Source organism: Acromyrmex echinatior, chromosome 10, assembly GCF_024713525.1.
Source record: "Acromyrmex echinatior isolate Ae372 chromosome 10, ASM2471352v2, whole genome shotgun sequence".
NCBI classification, from domain to species: domain Eukaryota; kingdom Metazoa; phylum Arthropoda; class Insecta; order Hymenoptera; family Formicidae; genus Acromyrmex; species Acromyrmex echinatior.
In genome coordinates, this window is record NC_141861.1 from 7,567,890 (window position 1) to 7,584,107 (window position 16,218).

At 35.8% G+C, this 16,218-nt stretch overlaps 2 protein-coding genes across 14 annotated transcripts in view; one reads left to right on the top strand and one right to left on the bottom strand.

Annotated features, from left to right (window-relative positions):
• The window catches only part of Lar (tyrosine-protein phosphatase Lar), a 468,166-nt gene that overhangs the window by 187,530 nt on the left and 264,418 nt on the right, over window positions 1-16,218 (top strand). The window lies entirely within an intron of this gene.
• LOC147908252 (uncharacterized) overlaps window positions 1-16,218 on the bottom strand; it is a 326,417-nt gene that overhangs the window by 57,415 nt on the left and 252,784 nt on the right. For 2 of the 3 annotated variants that reach the window (XR_015546473.1, XM_087410671.1), the window contains exon 1: window positions 13,582-15,688. The exons of the other annotated variant lie outside the window; for it this stretch is intronic. Coding sequence is in view for 1 of the 2 variants with exons in the window: in XM_087410671.1 (XP_087266797.1) it covers window positions 13,582-13,783 (202 nt within the window). In the remaining variant the exon portion in view is untranslated. Of the gene's footprint in view, window positions 1-13,581; window positions 15,689-16,218 lie in introns of those variants that run through there. 3 annotated transcript variants of the gene reach the window in all.

Genomic DNA, 16,218 nt, shown 5'->3' on the forward strand with positions numbered 1-16,218 from the left:
TGGAAAATTTGATGTTCGGAAGTGTGGAATGTTTTAGACTCGACTCCCGGCTATTACCTGTCGTCAGCTCGAGCCTAATACGTATGAGTTGGCTACCGAGCAACAGGCTGTCGTGACATACATAAATCCCAACTAGGTAACGGACGGCACACCTGACTTCGTAGTCGACGTGTCGGCTTTTCCGGAGAGAACGAGATAGTTGTAGAACGAGCGACTGGGCCGGTGCAGTTTCGTGGGGAACGAAAGAAGTTTTCGCACTCAAGTTTGAAATTCCGACAGGGCAGAAATAGTTAAAGTTAAAAAAAAAGTAAAAGGGAAAAGTCGTGATTCTTCGCGAACACTGGACTGGATTGTTTTGCGACCAATCAAAGTCCATCGATAACGATCAATTTGTCAGCAAAATGTTACCGCCTTCGCGAAATGTTATCCTTGTTATTTGAGAAAGCGTGAAAGACGATGGGGAACGAGGAACAAGATCGGCGAACATTTCTGTAAATTCTGCCAGCTATAAAAGTATTGGCGCGACGGTGATGCCTTCGCCCCGCTCGCGAAGCTGTCAAAAGTTTTCATCTCCATGAATGGTGAATTATTGTCCAATTCCCTTTCGGGAAACGTCGGTATCGCGTACTCTCGCTGACGGACTATACTTTACCGCGCGAGCTTCGCCACGGTGTAACTTATATTTAATTACTGCCGGTAATATATTAGATTTAAAGAGTTTTCTCGTAAAATATCGCAACATTAAGGAAACCTCCGGCGCTCCGCCGCAAGGCGAGCGAGCGAGCGGTCGAAGGAAATGATTTACCTTTCATGAATTCTTTACGGCTACCTGGACGACTAGAAAACCCCCGAAGTTGCAGCCACTTGAGCCCTCTTTTTCTCTTCCACTCGTCTCCTTTTGCCTCATCCCCTTCCTCCCTTTCGATCCTCTACGCTCTCTACCCGTAGTGCGCGAACTTTCCATCGTCATCCCGTTCACCACTCCGATATTCCCTTAATTTTCCTTAGTTGCTCGCACTTCTTAACAATTTACTTTTACTCCTTCTTCAATTCGGTCGATCAATTAAGAAAGCTCTTAAATCGCTCGTCGTGCACAGTTCGAGAATTATCTGTTATCGTTATGTTGTTCAATTGTTATTGTGCCGTATAATTGTTATTGTCAAGAAATTATATTTTTATACTAATATTAAATTTTTTAATGGGATGGATACAATATCGAATCAGAATTTTTTCCTGATATTTTTTAATCGTAATATTTTTAAACGCAGTAGAATAACATTAATGACAACAAATAACAGAGAATCAAACATAATACTTTACATACTGCATTAGATAATTAACCTTTAAATGAGCATATAAGAAATAGCCACAGCACCCCAGGTATAATTTTTTTTAAATTTTATTTTATAAAAGGAAAATAAAACATATTGCTCAAATGCCCGGAAGTCTTACAGTCGTTTGTTTTTAATTATTCTATCTTAGTTTATAATTAATATAAATTTAACATGATATGCTAATAAAAAATGTAACTATAAAATTAAAAATTTTTTGCGATATTGTGAGCACCTATTCTATTGCATATCTTTAAATTATTTATTTAAAAGTTAAATGAAAACTTATCCTAATGATTTTCTAATATGTTTACTTGCAAACAAATTATTTATTGCGCAAAATGAGATCTGAAAGTGTACAATAATAGATCTCATTCCTAATATTTTCTTTGTACATATTTCTCGAACGAAATTTTAACTTTCATAGAAATTATCAGTCTTTATTGACATCAACGTGATGAAATGTGGAAAAAAGCATGTGAAACACAACTGCAGAGTCAATATGCACATGTGCAAGATATTATAATATTATTATATTTTATATCATGAGAATGAAGGAAAAACTTAATATAAGTATTCGCCTTAATTCATGGTACATCGACTGTATCTTTAACACGCTTTACGTAACCTACCTTACCTACTTTTAAACCTGGTAAAACCCTTAAGTCGTAAAAAAGGTTTCCGGTAATACCCCCGATTTATCCAGCCTTCTATAGTGTGAAGTTAATTCGCATTTTTAGAAACTACAAGCTAAAGTATGAATTAAAGGAGTGAAGAGAATACAAGATGTACAGCGAATAAAACGAAACGATAACTAGAGAAACGTAAAATGTTATAATTGACAATTGTATTCTTTTAACAGTATTTTTTATAACATGTATATACAATACGTTTTTGAAATTGAATTTATTTTCGCGTAACTCGGTATTGTGTCGTTCACAGTTTTTATAAAATATAAAATTATATTTCCAACATTTGATATTGTAATCACTTTTTGCTAATGCTTAACATATCCTAACATAATTGTTACAATGAAGCGAATATTAAAGATCCTCACTATTGAAAAGTCCATTCAATTCGGCAGTTTTTTGCACTCTTATCAGCGTGCTGCATTCGATTTACCTGCGTGCATTTGAAAGTAATTGCATACGAACGTATCGTGAAAGCGAGCGGGTCAAAAACAATATACGCGAGTCCGTGACGAGCGAGTTACCATTCAGCGAATATTCGAAACGTTAACCTGCTGCCAAGTCCCAGCGAGCTTTTTCTCTGTATCAACTCGTATGTAACGATTCGTCGAGGAGAGTTCCATGGTGGTTCGAATAGTCAATGCTCGATGAAAAATGCAGAACCGGCGCGTGATATCGTCCGACGGAACAATTCCATTAGAGATCTCGCTTGGGATCGACTGACAAGGGATGTTGGTTGAGAGCACGGAGATCGAATGAGAAAAATAAAAAAAGAGGAAGAGGGCGGAAAGAGGGAGAAAGAAAGACAGACAAAGAACAGCGGGGGAGGAGGAAAAAGGTCGATGAAAGGAGAGGTAAAACGAGCAGGGATATTTTTCGGAAAACCCAAGCGGCCAGTTGAATTCCATACAATGGCATTTTGTATCACTGTTAAGAGAATTACTTATCTTTGGTAGGAATCCCTATCCTACTTACGATCGGCTTGTCTTCTTTTCACTTGTACTTGGCTTACGTTTAATTTCATAGGTATGATGTTATGAATGACGAGGCGTTATTAGTGAATTAGAGACATGTTGACAGGATGATATATCACGATGATAAAGTCAGGATTGACACTTGAACATATTAAGATTTATATGGATGACATGCCATCTAATTGTATCTAATTGTATTTAGGCCTAGTGAGATCATGAATTTCTGCCGATTATCGGAAATTGTCGAATATTTGTATAAATCTACGTAACATTGGAGTACAATTTAAACGACGTAAGACTTTGGAAATGCATTTAAAATAAATTTTGAAAAATTTATTCGGGCCGTGCAATAGACTTTGATGTTGCAAATTTAAAAGATTTCCGTTTCCATCTTTTTCAAAAAAGTTGTAATGGAAAAATGAATAAATGATGACTTTGTGAAAGCGTAAACCAGCACTTGAATTTTTTTATCGGCATCGGAATAATGGAAAAACTGTGGGAAAATTCTCACCACAAAATTCCATACGTTAAAAATGAAATGTGCCGTTATGAATTAGAATAAATGAAGAGTAACGTGATTTTGATATTGTAACTGCATATCATCGCGTTGGATTTATCTGACATGCCTTCAATTTCCACACATTCTCTTTCATCGCATTTGTAATTAAGGAATGAGGAAATCGTTGTTTTTCTCTTTTCATTATTCATTATGATGATTTATCACAAATTATCGAACATTACGAGAAATTTAGTGAAAATAGATTTTTTGTTGTAGAAAATATATACGCTTTCTAGCAAAATTTTTCGAAAGCTAGTTTATCTTTTACATTCTAATGGATAGAAAGTCCATTTGATCAAAATTGAAGGCAGGATTTATTATATATTTATTGGAAGTGCGTTTCTATATTTCCAACATATTCATCTCTTTATGCTATCGTATTGGAAAATCTACATTATGAACGAGAATTCTTCCAGCTTCCGAAAAATCTCAGAAATGTTACTCCGACTTCGAACCTTCGAGTAGATAAATGGCACGAAGGGAATTGTTTCCTATAATTTATTGTAGTATTCAATCTAGTAAAATAAGATTGGTTAGTAGAAAAAAGAAATTTATGACTAATAATAAATAAAAGTAACACATAACCTAGGTATTTTTACTGTTCTTCTTATTTTGCAGAAATTTTCATGAAATGAAAGATTATTTATTTATTTTGAGAACTATTATTAACAATTTTGGTAGCATTTAACAGGAAAATAAAGTTTAAATTTTGAAATTAATTTTTTTGTTTTAAATTGACAATTTTAGAATCATCTTTAAAAAATCTACAACAATTCTTTAATCAAAATTAAATAATAATGGCAATTCTGCTTTAAGAGGGAGTTAGTCGAAGAGAATCACATGAACATATCGCGATAAAGCTCGAAAAAGTTAATAAAAGAGTTAAGAAAAAAGTTGTTCGTACAGAAGTGGGATTAGGATAGCACGTGGAGAAAGTGTCGAACTTGTGTCGCAAGCTTTACAGTCGTTGACTTGTTGTCTAGACTCAAAAGACAGATACGAGGAGCCTTCAAAAACTTTTAATTAATACAGATGACGAGTACACAAAGCCTCAATGCCGAGCAAAGAATTTTGGAACAAAGGCGAGAGAAGAGCATTGTTGTCGGATCTTGTTACGGGGACGTAACGCGTTGAGAGAACAAGATGGAGTGACAGAAAAGCAAGAAAAGAGGGGTGTAGGTGAAAAGGGAAAAAGAAGGTTAGACAGAGAAAGGGTGAGAGAGGGGTAAGCGAGGAACACACTGAGAGGAAGTGAGAAGACATGGAAGCGCAGTCCGACTTTCTATTATGGTGTTATCCGTTCCTTCTTTGTTCTTCCCTTTCGTCCTCTCGGATAACGGAAACCGTATAAACTAGAAATCTTTCGCGCGAGTAATTTTCCGTAACATCAATTTATCGTTACACCAAGCGTCAGTAATGAAATTTTCGGTACTGGCCATTCCAATTGTACGCGTACTTGTATATATTAACATTGATAATTCCATAATTCTGCCTCTTCAGCGATTTCTGGCTTCGAATTTATTATCTAAAGAATTCCTACATTTGTTTGATACATATGTTATTATAACCGCGCTATTCCTCTCAATTGTACATGATAAATCGTGATGCTGTTTGTCGAATATATATCTAACAATTCAAAATTTTGCTAATGGATTAAACACGTATTGATAATTACGCGGCTATTACAAATTGCGCACTGCCATCGGATTACAATCGAAACGTATTTGCGTTTAGGAAATCTGAATTTCATAGTCTTGTTTTAATTGTGATATTCCCATGAAACTAAAAGCATTAATCTCTAATATGAAAATTTAAACAGATGCACATAATGCTTTACATTATCAGTTTGCAACAATCGTCCACATAAGAAGAGACAATGGATATTTATAATACAGCGTACGATATAAATTTGATTCGTAGTAAATTAATATACAGAAGGTAGATTCTTATCACATACAAAATAAGAGTCTACATAGAAAAAATGGTTTTGCTGAAATATTTAAAAATTTAACTACATATATACACAAAGATCTGATAATTTTATTAGACTATCAAAATAATTATATAGGATGCTCAAATTGGTTACTAGAATGTCAAAATTTTTGCAACATTTCTCTTCATGTTTGACTTTTCTACAATTCTTTTGATAATCCAACAAAATAATTTTCGTATCTACCTAAATAGATACTTGAATAAAGTTGTTCTTTTTATGTATCGATTTATATAGACGAGTATTGTAAACAATATATATTATATTATACCAACAAAAATTTATTACAATGCGCGTTCTGAGATGAATATTTCTGGTAGGAAAATCGTGAAGTTCTTCATTACTTTTACCAAACGGTACTTAATTGTCAGTTTTCAAAACGAACGACATATGAGACTGAAGCTGGATTTTAATTAGCTTTTTCCACAATCGTATAAAACCATCACGGAACATTGAAATTTTAATTTCTCTATTCAACTTCCTTTTACGTCTGTTGGAACTTTAATAGTCGACATAATTATGCTTAATTATGAAAGAAGGAAATTTAATATAAACGATATTATCCTCTATCGTCTTAGACTTTCAAAACTTGAACCATAAGGCAATTTTACCTCACGGTGTTTTGTTCGTGCTCCATCGTGGTGTTTTAAGTATCTACCCCTTTTCTACTTAAATTAATTAGTGACAGCTACCATCCGATAATGCGCGAACAGTCTCACTTTCTACCTATATCGATAGATAATGCTCTTATATCAAATAGATATTAACATGTATAAAATGATGTAAGGAAATTTTGATGTAGAGCATATTTTGCCTACAAAAATAGATAAATGTAGCATTAAAAAAAATTCCCTGAAATCAATTTTTATAGAGATCAAATTAGATAAAATAAAATTACATAATGTCTTTACTGAGATTACTCAATTAAAATTGATAAACGAGCGGAATTGATAAACTAGTAGATAAATATTATAAATCACGCTACTCGTCTCTTGATATACATCACATAGTTTGTACATTGGATTTTCACAAATAAAGTAAATTGTGTCTCCATCTAAATTAGTTTGCAGAACATTCTCTTCTATTTATTCTTACGAGCACCAACGCTCCGAAATTCCTCACTTTTCTTTACCTCTCGTATGCAGATGTTTAAATCAATTTTAAATAATTTCAACAATAATTTACTTGGTGGGACTGCGGTAGGAAATTTAATAAAATGATTGCATCGAGAAAATTAGGTGGAGATTATAATCGTGAAATGAAATTTCCTGCAGTATGATTTTTATTCCATTATTGAAGTTTTCTTTAAATAACTTTATGTAAAAAGCGATGGGCTGTACTGTGTATATATGAATGTACTGTAGTAACTGAATGAATGTAATTTACACGAAATGATTGCACGAAAATAAACGATTATTAATCACAAATTTATTTCAGTATTGAAATGATAAAATATTTATTATAAGTTTAACGAACTGAACGTTTTTACTGGACGAATACCGACATATGTATGTGTGGAGTTGAGGCGGAGCAAACGCTGACTTCGTTACTGCCGCATTGGTCGATCGTTTACACACGCGTCCGACTTCGCCGATTTACAAACGGAAACCCAAATGATGGAATCGAGAATGTGTAGCTGAACCGACCGCCCGCGTTCGATTGCGGACGCATTCGTTTACACGGGCATGTTCGTATATGTACGACGTATCACGTTGTAGTCACCCCCCGGGATCGGGGTGTCTCGGGGTCACGTGGGGAAGAGGGTTGGAGTCACATAGGGCGGTACTATCTATCTGAACTAGATTAAAAGCATTCGTTAGCGCGTTACACCGTTTTCTGTCGGATCACCCACATTTGTACGCTTGCAATTTTGTTAAGACTTGCTGGAATACAAAATAAACACAAATTAAACAATCGACTGGTCGAATTTTCACAATTTTAAATGAAATGACTTATGCGTGCAATTATGATTAAAAATATAATTTATTAATATTCCAATTTTTTAAAGCCAAAAATTGATATGACACGCGCAAATTATATAAGGCAATTTTTTTCTGTCCTAAAATTTGGAGTCTATTATTATGATATAATTCAACATAAATAAACGCCTTATTTAATCAAAGCGCGATTAAGTTTAATTATATTTTTTGTGAATTTTATAATTTCCAGTTTTTAAGCAAACTGCGCGCTGATTATTTGTCGGTCTTGAAACACACAGTCTTAGATCGAAGTTGAAGTATCTAATGTCACAAATTAAATTGTTAGGCAATTTAACATTACTGATGAGTATCTTTAAAATAGTGTGAAAAATTTATGGTACAATTCAGTTTAAAATCACATATACGTAGTAATTTTGTACACACATTTTATGTATTTTTCTTCGTACCTATATATGCATTTGATTTGCGATTTGTTTTTTGACTAAGTTATTGCCGGAATAAAACTACAGCATCAGTTATCACGAGCATTGTTTAAGAACCGTGTGCCTTGATGTGAAGTAAATCGTGAGTTAAGAACGCAAGGATTAGTTGGCGGTGAAATCCGTATTCGATGGCGAGCACAACGGTTCCGCTTTTCAAATCTCCTTTCTCGCTATGCCAAGACTCACACTACCCGGCGGGGTTCGAAAGCTCCGCTTTAGCTAGAACCTCGTCGTTCCTTTGGCACTGACAATTGGATTCCTCGCGCTACTCCCGTCGAGTTACAGATTTTTCCTTTCCACGAGAATTTTCTTACAGACGCCTTTGAGACGAGAGATATCCCACCGCGCCGTCTCTATCGTCTTCGACGCGGCTCAGCGTTTCTAAGTACCGTCCGCGAAAGGAAGAATCGTTATGGCGGATTCTGAGTCTTTCCGAATCCGGAGCACTCTTTCAAATCAGCTTTTCTTTGATTTACGCTTAGATAAAAGCATCCAATGAGATCTCGTGAAAACTCGCACATGGAAGGCATCATTAATCGATATCGATATCTTCGCGTTTTGGCAGATTGCTTCGTATGACACATTATCATTGTCATTATACATGTAATATTTCACAATATATATAATTTAAGCAAATAACAATATGTATAATTTAAGTAAATAATATTTCGTAACAGCATTATTTATAACAACTGTTTATAATAGCTTGTAATACCTTATTATATGTGTTAAACCTAGGGATTTGCTTTTTCTCTCGAGAAAAAAAAACAGTTTTATTTTTAAGTAATTTTAAACAAAGTCCTTAAGATATAATGGCTCTTTCATCTCGAAAAGCTTCTTTTCTTATATGTTTTTTGCAATCGAAGTGGTTTCGTGCCGGAGAGTGAGTCTTGATTTTTAACTGCTTTCGTGATCGAGACCATTAACAGCTAAGGAAGGTGAGTCAGAAAAGGGAAAGGGGTTCTGGAGAAAGAAGGGGAAAAGTCGAATCTGCACGTTTCCTAGCGATTTTTCACGTTGTCCGAATCGATTACGGTAGATAGGTAGGTAATGTGTAGTGTGTGCATGATACAAAGATTTAAGTTAAAATTTTTTTACAGAACAATTTTTCTTGTAACTCTTGTAATATTATGATATACATTTAAATAAATGCCAGCATTACACAAATATATATATATATATATATATATATATATATATATATATTCATGATACTATTGTCAGTTATTTTTGCCGATTTTCAATCGAACAAAAACATATCATATTGCGATTGCGCGCAAAATCGATTTTTGTTAAAGTTTGATATTGATTATGGCATTACATTACGTTTATAGTATTTTATTTCGTTGTGCAGGCGAGGAAAAGAGGAAGTTCCACCCGTTGGTGAATCAATTCCATTTATAAATAGCTATATTACCGTACGAATAAAAATTAAAATCATATTGTTATCCATTTCATGTCCACATGTGCATTGTTTAATTTAAATAAAATAATATTGAAATATATTAACTAATTTTTTACATTAACTGTAGTTGAAAGTATTTTATTAGTTATATAAGGCTATTTTAAATCCAGAGAAGGGTCAAATAATTTTATTTTTGCGACAAAACCGCGGATACTTTCATATCCGATTAAAAGGGAAAGGCTGGGGAGTATCCATTCGATAAATTCGCGCTTTAGCGTATTGGTTTTACACGAAACGATTTTGCACTGCTCGCAGAAAGTGGCAATAACTCCTCCCTATTTACCAACGTTTTAATAGCAGACTAATTATCAAACACTGATCAATACGTGAGCATTAAATTGTGAAAAACAGTTTTCACGATTCGTTAAACCACCATTGGCAAATACTTTATAGTCGTTTTATTTCGCAATCACAATTAACCAATTTTTTCCAATTACACATATAGAAAATACTTGTTATTTATTATATTTTTAACTTTCCGTGAATTATTAAAATTTTTTCGTTAACTTCTAAAGTTTTTATGATTTCATTTTTGTTCTTTTCTTTTACGTAAAACATTTTCTATTAAAAAAATTTTATACGATGTGTATTAATGTAATAATTTTCTTAAAAAAATTTATTATATAGAATTTCTGATTTCTAAAGAGTTATAATGAACTAACTAATACTAAGGATTTTATTAGGATAAACATGACATAATATTTCAACTTCTTTCTCTTGAGATACGGAAATCTCTCAGGCTCGATTATCGAGCCTTGCAAGAGCGAATAGTACAACAGGAGTGAATCATACATTAAGAGCGCAGAGTCTCTCACGAGAAGATATAAGACGAAAGTCGAGGTATTTCCGGGAGTAATTTTCCGCTGGGTGCCTTTGGAAAATGTTTATTCATAAGTCAGCGGAATGTGCATGGTGTATGATTGTTCCGCAAGCTTTTCTACCATCCTCCCAGAACCGTCTGCATTCTGATTTTTTTTCTTGTTTCCTTTTTTGCGACCCAGACGTCTCGACATTAATACGGTGTTAATGGGGGAAAGATTCGAGGAAGAAACATCGTCGACGTCCGCTTTGCGTTGAGCAGACGAGCACAAACAGAACAAGTGCAAAAAGAACGCGAGCATTCGGGAAAAACTTCGGGGAATTTCAAGTAATGAGACAACATTAGCGTCTCTGGAGAGAAGAAAGAGACAAACGGGGTTATACATGAAAAATTCATGTGTTCACCGCGTGATGAGTTTTGCCATAAATTATATTAAAGCCTCTTGGGCAGCACTATTATCGACTATTCTACTTAATACCATTGCAGGTTGAACGAAATCACGTATTCCTCATAATCCGTCGAGTTCGTCTGTATTTTCGAAATGCGTTAACTCTGATTTTAAATCAATGAACGCCGTTAAGCGGATCAGGATGTTGCATCCGTTTCGGGGATAAACAAACGGAAATGCATTTTAAGTACTAACTTGATTGCAAATGAAAATCGCTCGAGCATACTTGATTATGAATTGTGGACGTTGCGAGCATCAATCTACCTAAATAATTCTCTGGAGAAAGAAACAAATACGAAAAAATAAGATATGATGAAATGCATGAGTCAACAGCTATTTTTCAATTTATTATTTCATCGTGCCATAATTCAGTGAAGTCCATTTATACACTCTCATGGAACGTGAACAGAACATATAACGTTAGAACAGATAATGTTGAATTATTTATATTTTATCGCATGAATATTTTACTTTGCAAGAAAATATATCGATAAATAATTAAGCGTAAACAGGAATATTATAAAATGATTTTTAATGCAATTTCTAATAATTCAATTTTTCAATGCAAACTTCAATATATCCAACGTGTTTCTTGATTTTCGTTAAAGTTTCGTTAAAAAAGAAGTTACAGCAGTTAACTATTTTATATTCCTGATTATTATTTTTTTCCATTAGGGATTAATAATTTCAATTTTAACTCAATTGCATATTGAATTCGCTAAAAACTTAATCACGAACAGGCACGAGTTCTTGTCGACAATTTTTACTTTCTAACCCCCCCCGAAGTTACCCTCTCCGTCGTTTCCGCGCACGTTCGTCTTCTTACTTTGAATTAAGACCACCACCGCGCTCGACCGCCGTACTTTCCGGTTACTCTTATTCCGGTTGTTATCTTTTGTTCAGAGCGAGAGAAGAACGAAGTGGAAGGATTTTAGGATGGACAGAAAGAGCCGGAACAGGCGATGGGGAGGGAGGGGGGGATTTATCATTGGCCAACGGTGCACTGGCCACGGTATTAAATTAAGTTATGCCCATCTTGGAATTTTTTATTATCACCGAGAACGACGAGCGCATTTCCTCCGTCTACGTGCGAGACGAATTTTTATTTTTTCCACCTACCTCTCTTCTCTCGCTTCGCGCATCGGCCGATGCGCGAGCGATCTCGCGCTTTTCGCGCATATTTCTGCATTAAGCTCTCGACATTCACTTTACTGTCGTCTGACTTTATTTACAATTTTAAATAACGTTCGATTTACGAGTAAAGTTTCCGTATAAGCAAAGAAAACGTGGATTGCCGCCATTGCAATGCATAATAAATATTTTCCTCTCGACATTTATCGGATATTCCGAGGCTGCAAATTCGAATTACGCGATTAATATATAATTGTTTGGCGTTTGCAGTAGCTCTAATGACACCAGCACTAATGGTCGAGTCGGCTAAACCACAACAACGATTATTACATATGTTGTCGTAGATTGTGTTGTCACGCGATTCGACTAGTGTAATATTCCTATTATAAACTGTCGAACATTACAAAATTACTTTAGATACTGGAAATTAATGACAAACGATTTCAAGATTTATTTAATTTTAATTAGGGATATTTAAACTTTTTACATATTTTTAAAACGCGAATGACAACTTTAATATAATTTGCAAAACGATTCATCTTATTTATATGCACTAGCATTTTTTATCTATTTGTATTTTACACACTGAAAAAATTTCTGGTTGAAAATAGACGAATCAGAATTTTTTTTATTTAAATCTCTAGTTGAGATAACCGGAATTCTGATTGATACAATATTTCTGGTAAAATCTACTAGAATTCTTATTTTTACCATAATAATTATATCAATCAGAATTCTAATTAACTAGAATTCTAATAGATTTAATCAGAAAACTCTGATTCGTCCATTTTTCACCAGAATTAATATTTAATCCAACCATTTTTCTCAATGCATGCTTATTAAAAAATTTATGATTTAAAAATATTAATATTTATTTTATTATTCCTGAATATTGATATACTCCTCATGTTAGTATGAGACTTTAGCGAAATTAAATTTTCATTCACGCGCATACACGCTAAAAGATTAAAGAATTTGAAACTAGTTACTATATAAAAGAGTTGTGTGCTGACACGACGCAAATGAGCATCCATTGTGGAGGTAAGTCAGGATGACGTGATCGAAGGGGAATAAAAACGATGAAAAAGAATAACATTAAAGATATGGCTGATTGTAAAAGGAGAATGTAAAATATAGGCATGAAGGAGAGGTAAATTACTTCCGCGGCGATATCGTAAACATTGATCAATTACCACGAATAATTAATCGCTGCTATCCTATTTCGTCGCTCGATACGGAAATTTCGACCAATTTTCTCAATTTTAAGTATATTTACATCGAAATCTTCCAGTAAATGGGACAATACAATGAATGTCATAATAAAATTAATCGTTACAAAAAACTTTTGGCTTAATAATAATTATTAAAATAGTGTCTATTGTTTGTATATTATAATAGTTTAATTATTCATTAATTTTACTATTGAAAAACTATTATATTTTATTATATGCTATTTATTCAATGATTTTAGACATTCAAAATTATTTTTTCTTAAATAATTTTAACAGAGATTATTAGATATTTTCAAAAAGTTTGATATCAACGCGATATTAACAAGGAAAAGACAATACTTTTACCCTAAATGTACTTAGCTTTCGCGCACACATTCACTTTTATGTCTATAAAATTGCATGACAATCTTCATGATATGATATTTTAGTTTGATCGGGAATTCGATTTGTTGCATTCAAAGATATACGTGAACGGATACATCCACGGTATATGTACGTGTAGACGCGTCACGGCACTTACCTGTTGAAAAAACGATCGGTCCCATTGAGTCCGACTCCCACGTAGACTCCCAGGGGTCTCTTGAGTTCCGCGACTGGACGACGAAGAGTCCAAGTGTCGGCGCGAAAGAAAAAAGGGAAAGACCCGGACTATTTCTCGAAGGAAGAAGGCACAAGCATGGCAGATCATGGTCATCGTCCTGCATCGATAATTCCTTCTTCATTGTGTTCTTTCTCTCTATCCCTCTTTTTTATTCTTTCTCACTCTTTTCCTTTCTCTCGTCAGTTTTCTCTATATCTTCGGCCTATTCCTTCTGCCACCTGTCCTTTGTCTTATCTTTCTTTGCGCGAGAGATGTCCCTTCGGATACGTTCAGCTGCACCCTCGTGGGTTGCCACGATCACAGCCGTCCCTGGGAGTACCACGCGGACAAACATCAAGCCAGAAACTGCGATACGTTGGCCGGAGTACGGCAGCTCACCCCGAACATCCTCTTACGCGGGAGACGCATGCGTCGCTTTTAAACCAACGCCGAAACCAACCCCTACCTAACTCACGGCTACCTTGCCCCCGTTCTCCAGTTCTACGAATCACTCCCGCGTCTCTCTCTCTCTTTCTCTCTCTCTCTCTCTCTCTCTCTCTCTCTCTCTCTCTCTCTCTCTCTCGCATAAAAGTGCCATTAACGATCCGTGTTGATTTACGATCAATTTTGAAAAACAGCGCTGATAACGCACTACAGCAGAAGATTATTCTTTTTATCATCACTTTAACAAGAATATTAGTAGATGGATAAAGTATAATACTTTTGATAGAAGCGAAGGATATTGAAAAATATTGAAGACCACAGAGACAGATTTTTCCTTTACGTCCTGATGTCTTGGAATACATAAACTAGCTCGTAACTCATGGCTTTAGTTCAGTGAGGAGCAAAACAAGAGAAAAACCGGAAGCATCTCTTCCGATCGTCATAAAATCTGGTCTGGCGCGAATTCGTACATGTACATACGGCGATCTCGAGGCCAGGAAGGGCGGCGCGCCTGCGTCAGAAATGTCGGTGGTGGACGAACAGAGTAGGGGGTGTCGTCGGGGGGCATGGGGGTGAGTCAGTCAGGCCGCAGCGCGCGTTCAGAAAACTACCCTTAACGCGGGATCTCATTCGCTCGCCGGAGTAATTTATAATTGAGTCGCGAGTACGCGATAGGAATCCGTGACTCGTATTTATTCGAGTCCTTCTTTTGATACTCGAAAACGTAAAACTCTCTCTACAAAAACGGACCTTCCTGAAGAAGACTGATTCGCCTTTTGCACGAGAAACGCACATTATACAGTACATTATTTAGAGTTTCGCTCCGTGTAGAGAGACAGACGCAGATGCGTACAGATAACCGAAAGGTCTGTTGCTGTTGAAAATTTACGCGTCCCGAAAAGCCAAATGACAGGAATGGAAAGGACGGTCAGGAATGCGAAATTCGAGAAATTGGATTAAGCTTTTGTTTATGTCAAGCAACATTGAAGACGAGAAGTGTAACGAAAAGTGTGCAAAGATATACAAATGCAGCGGAAAATATCGTGGAAAATATACTCACAACGATCGGATGGTGAGAATGTAAAGTCGCGTGTGGCGAGGAAGGTAGCACGAAACAAGATTCGAAGGAGCCCTTAGTCGCGAGTGCAACGAACCGAGCTCAATAAAATTGCCATATATAAATATCATCACGCGAACTACTTAATCCTAATCTTTCGTCTCGTTTCTTTTTCGCAACATTTTTCTGTCTGACTCTCTGCTAAATTTCCGTTCAATCGCTAAATAGAACGGATCGTTGGCATTTTGCAACGTCTCGCCATTATTCTATAGGAAAGGACCGGTGTCGCAGTGCATCAGTAGTCTCATCCAAAAACCAGTTATTCCACTTTCGAACTTTTGACATCGGTGGAAGTTACTTTGATTAACGAGAAATCAAAAGAAAACAAAAAGGGGATATAACACGAAGATCAGGAGCACCGGGTGGAAAATGAAAAAACTATCCGCTTGGTGGAAATTGCGGGAAAGCAGAGAAGGACAATTACACCTAGTTATCCGGAGGATGTAACGCGAGCCGGAACCGTGGCCAGCACCGGGTCTAGGGTCAACGTCTCGCGCGGCAAAGCTCGGCGGAAGCTTTGTCGTGAGGGCTCTCGGCTTGGAGCGTGGAACGCGCGAAAAATATGGGATGGTCGTGGAATCACAGGAAGAAAGAGTCAAGATAATCGCAACGAGATAAGACCCACAGTCAAGAATGTGGGATTTCTGAAAGTCAACAAAGGAAGAACGGCAGAGGAGAGTTGGATAAGGCGGCAGATAATAGTTTGCACCATCGAAGTACGGATCTCTGAACTACCGAACGCCGTATATAGCTTATTAGTGGCTGTCGTTATCGTTGAGAGTGGAGAAAACGACGCGAAGCCGAGCTGATTCGGTGGAACAGAAGAAGAAGGAAGATTTCAGAACGAGAAGTGACAGGGAAAATAAAAGGGAAATATTGTCTACCTCCAAGGAAATAAATCGTGACGTTCGTCTTTCGGAGGCCGGTCCAGAAGTGACACCCTTCCAAATTGATCCTTCCATTGAACCAGCAAGAGTGAACACGAGCTGACGCGGCGACGGTGAAAGAATGTAAAT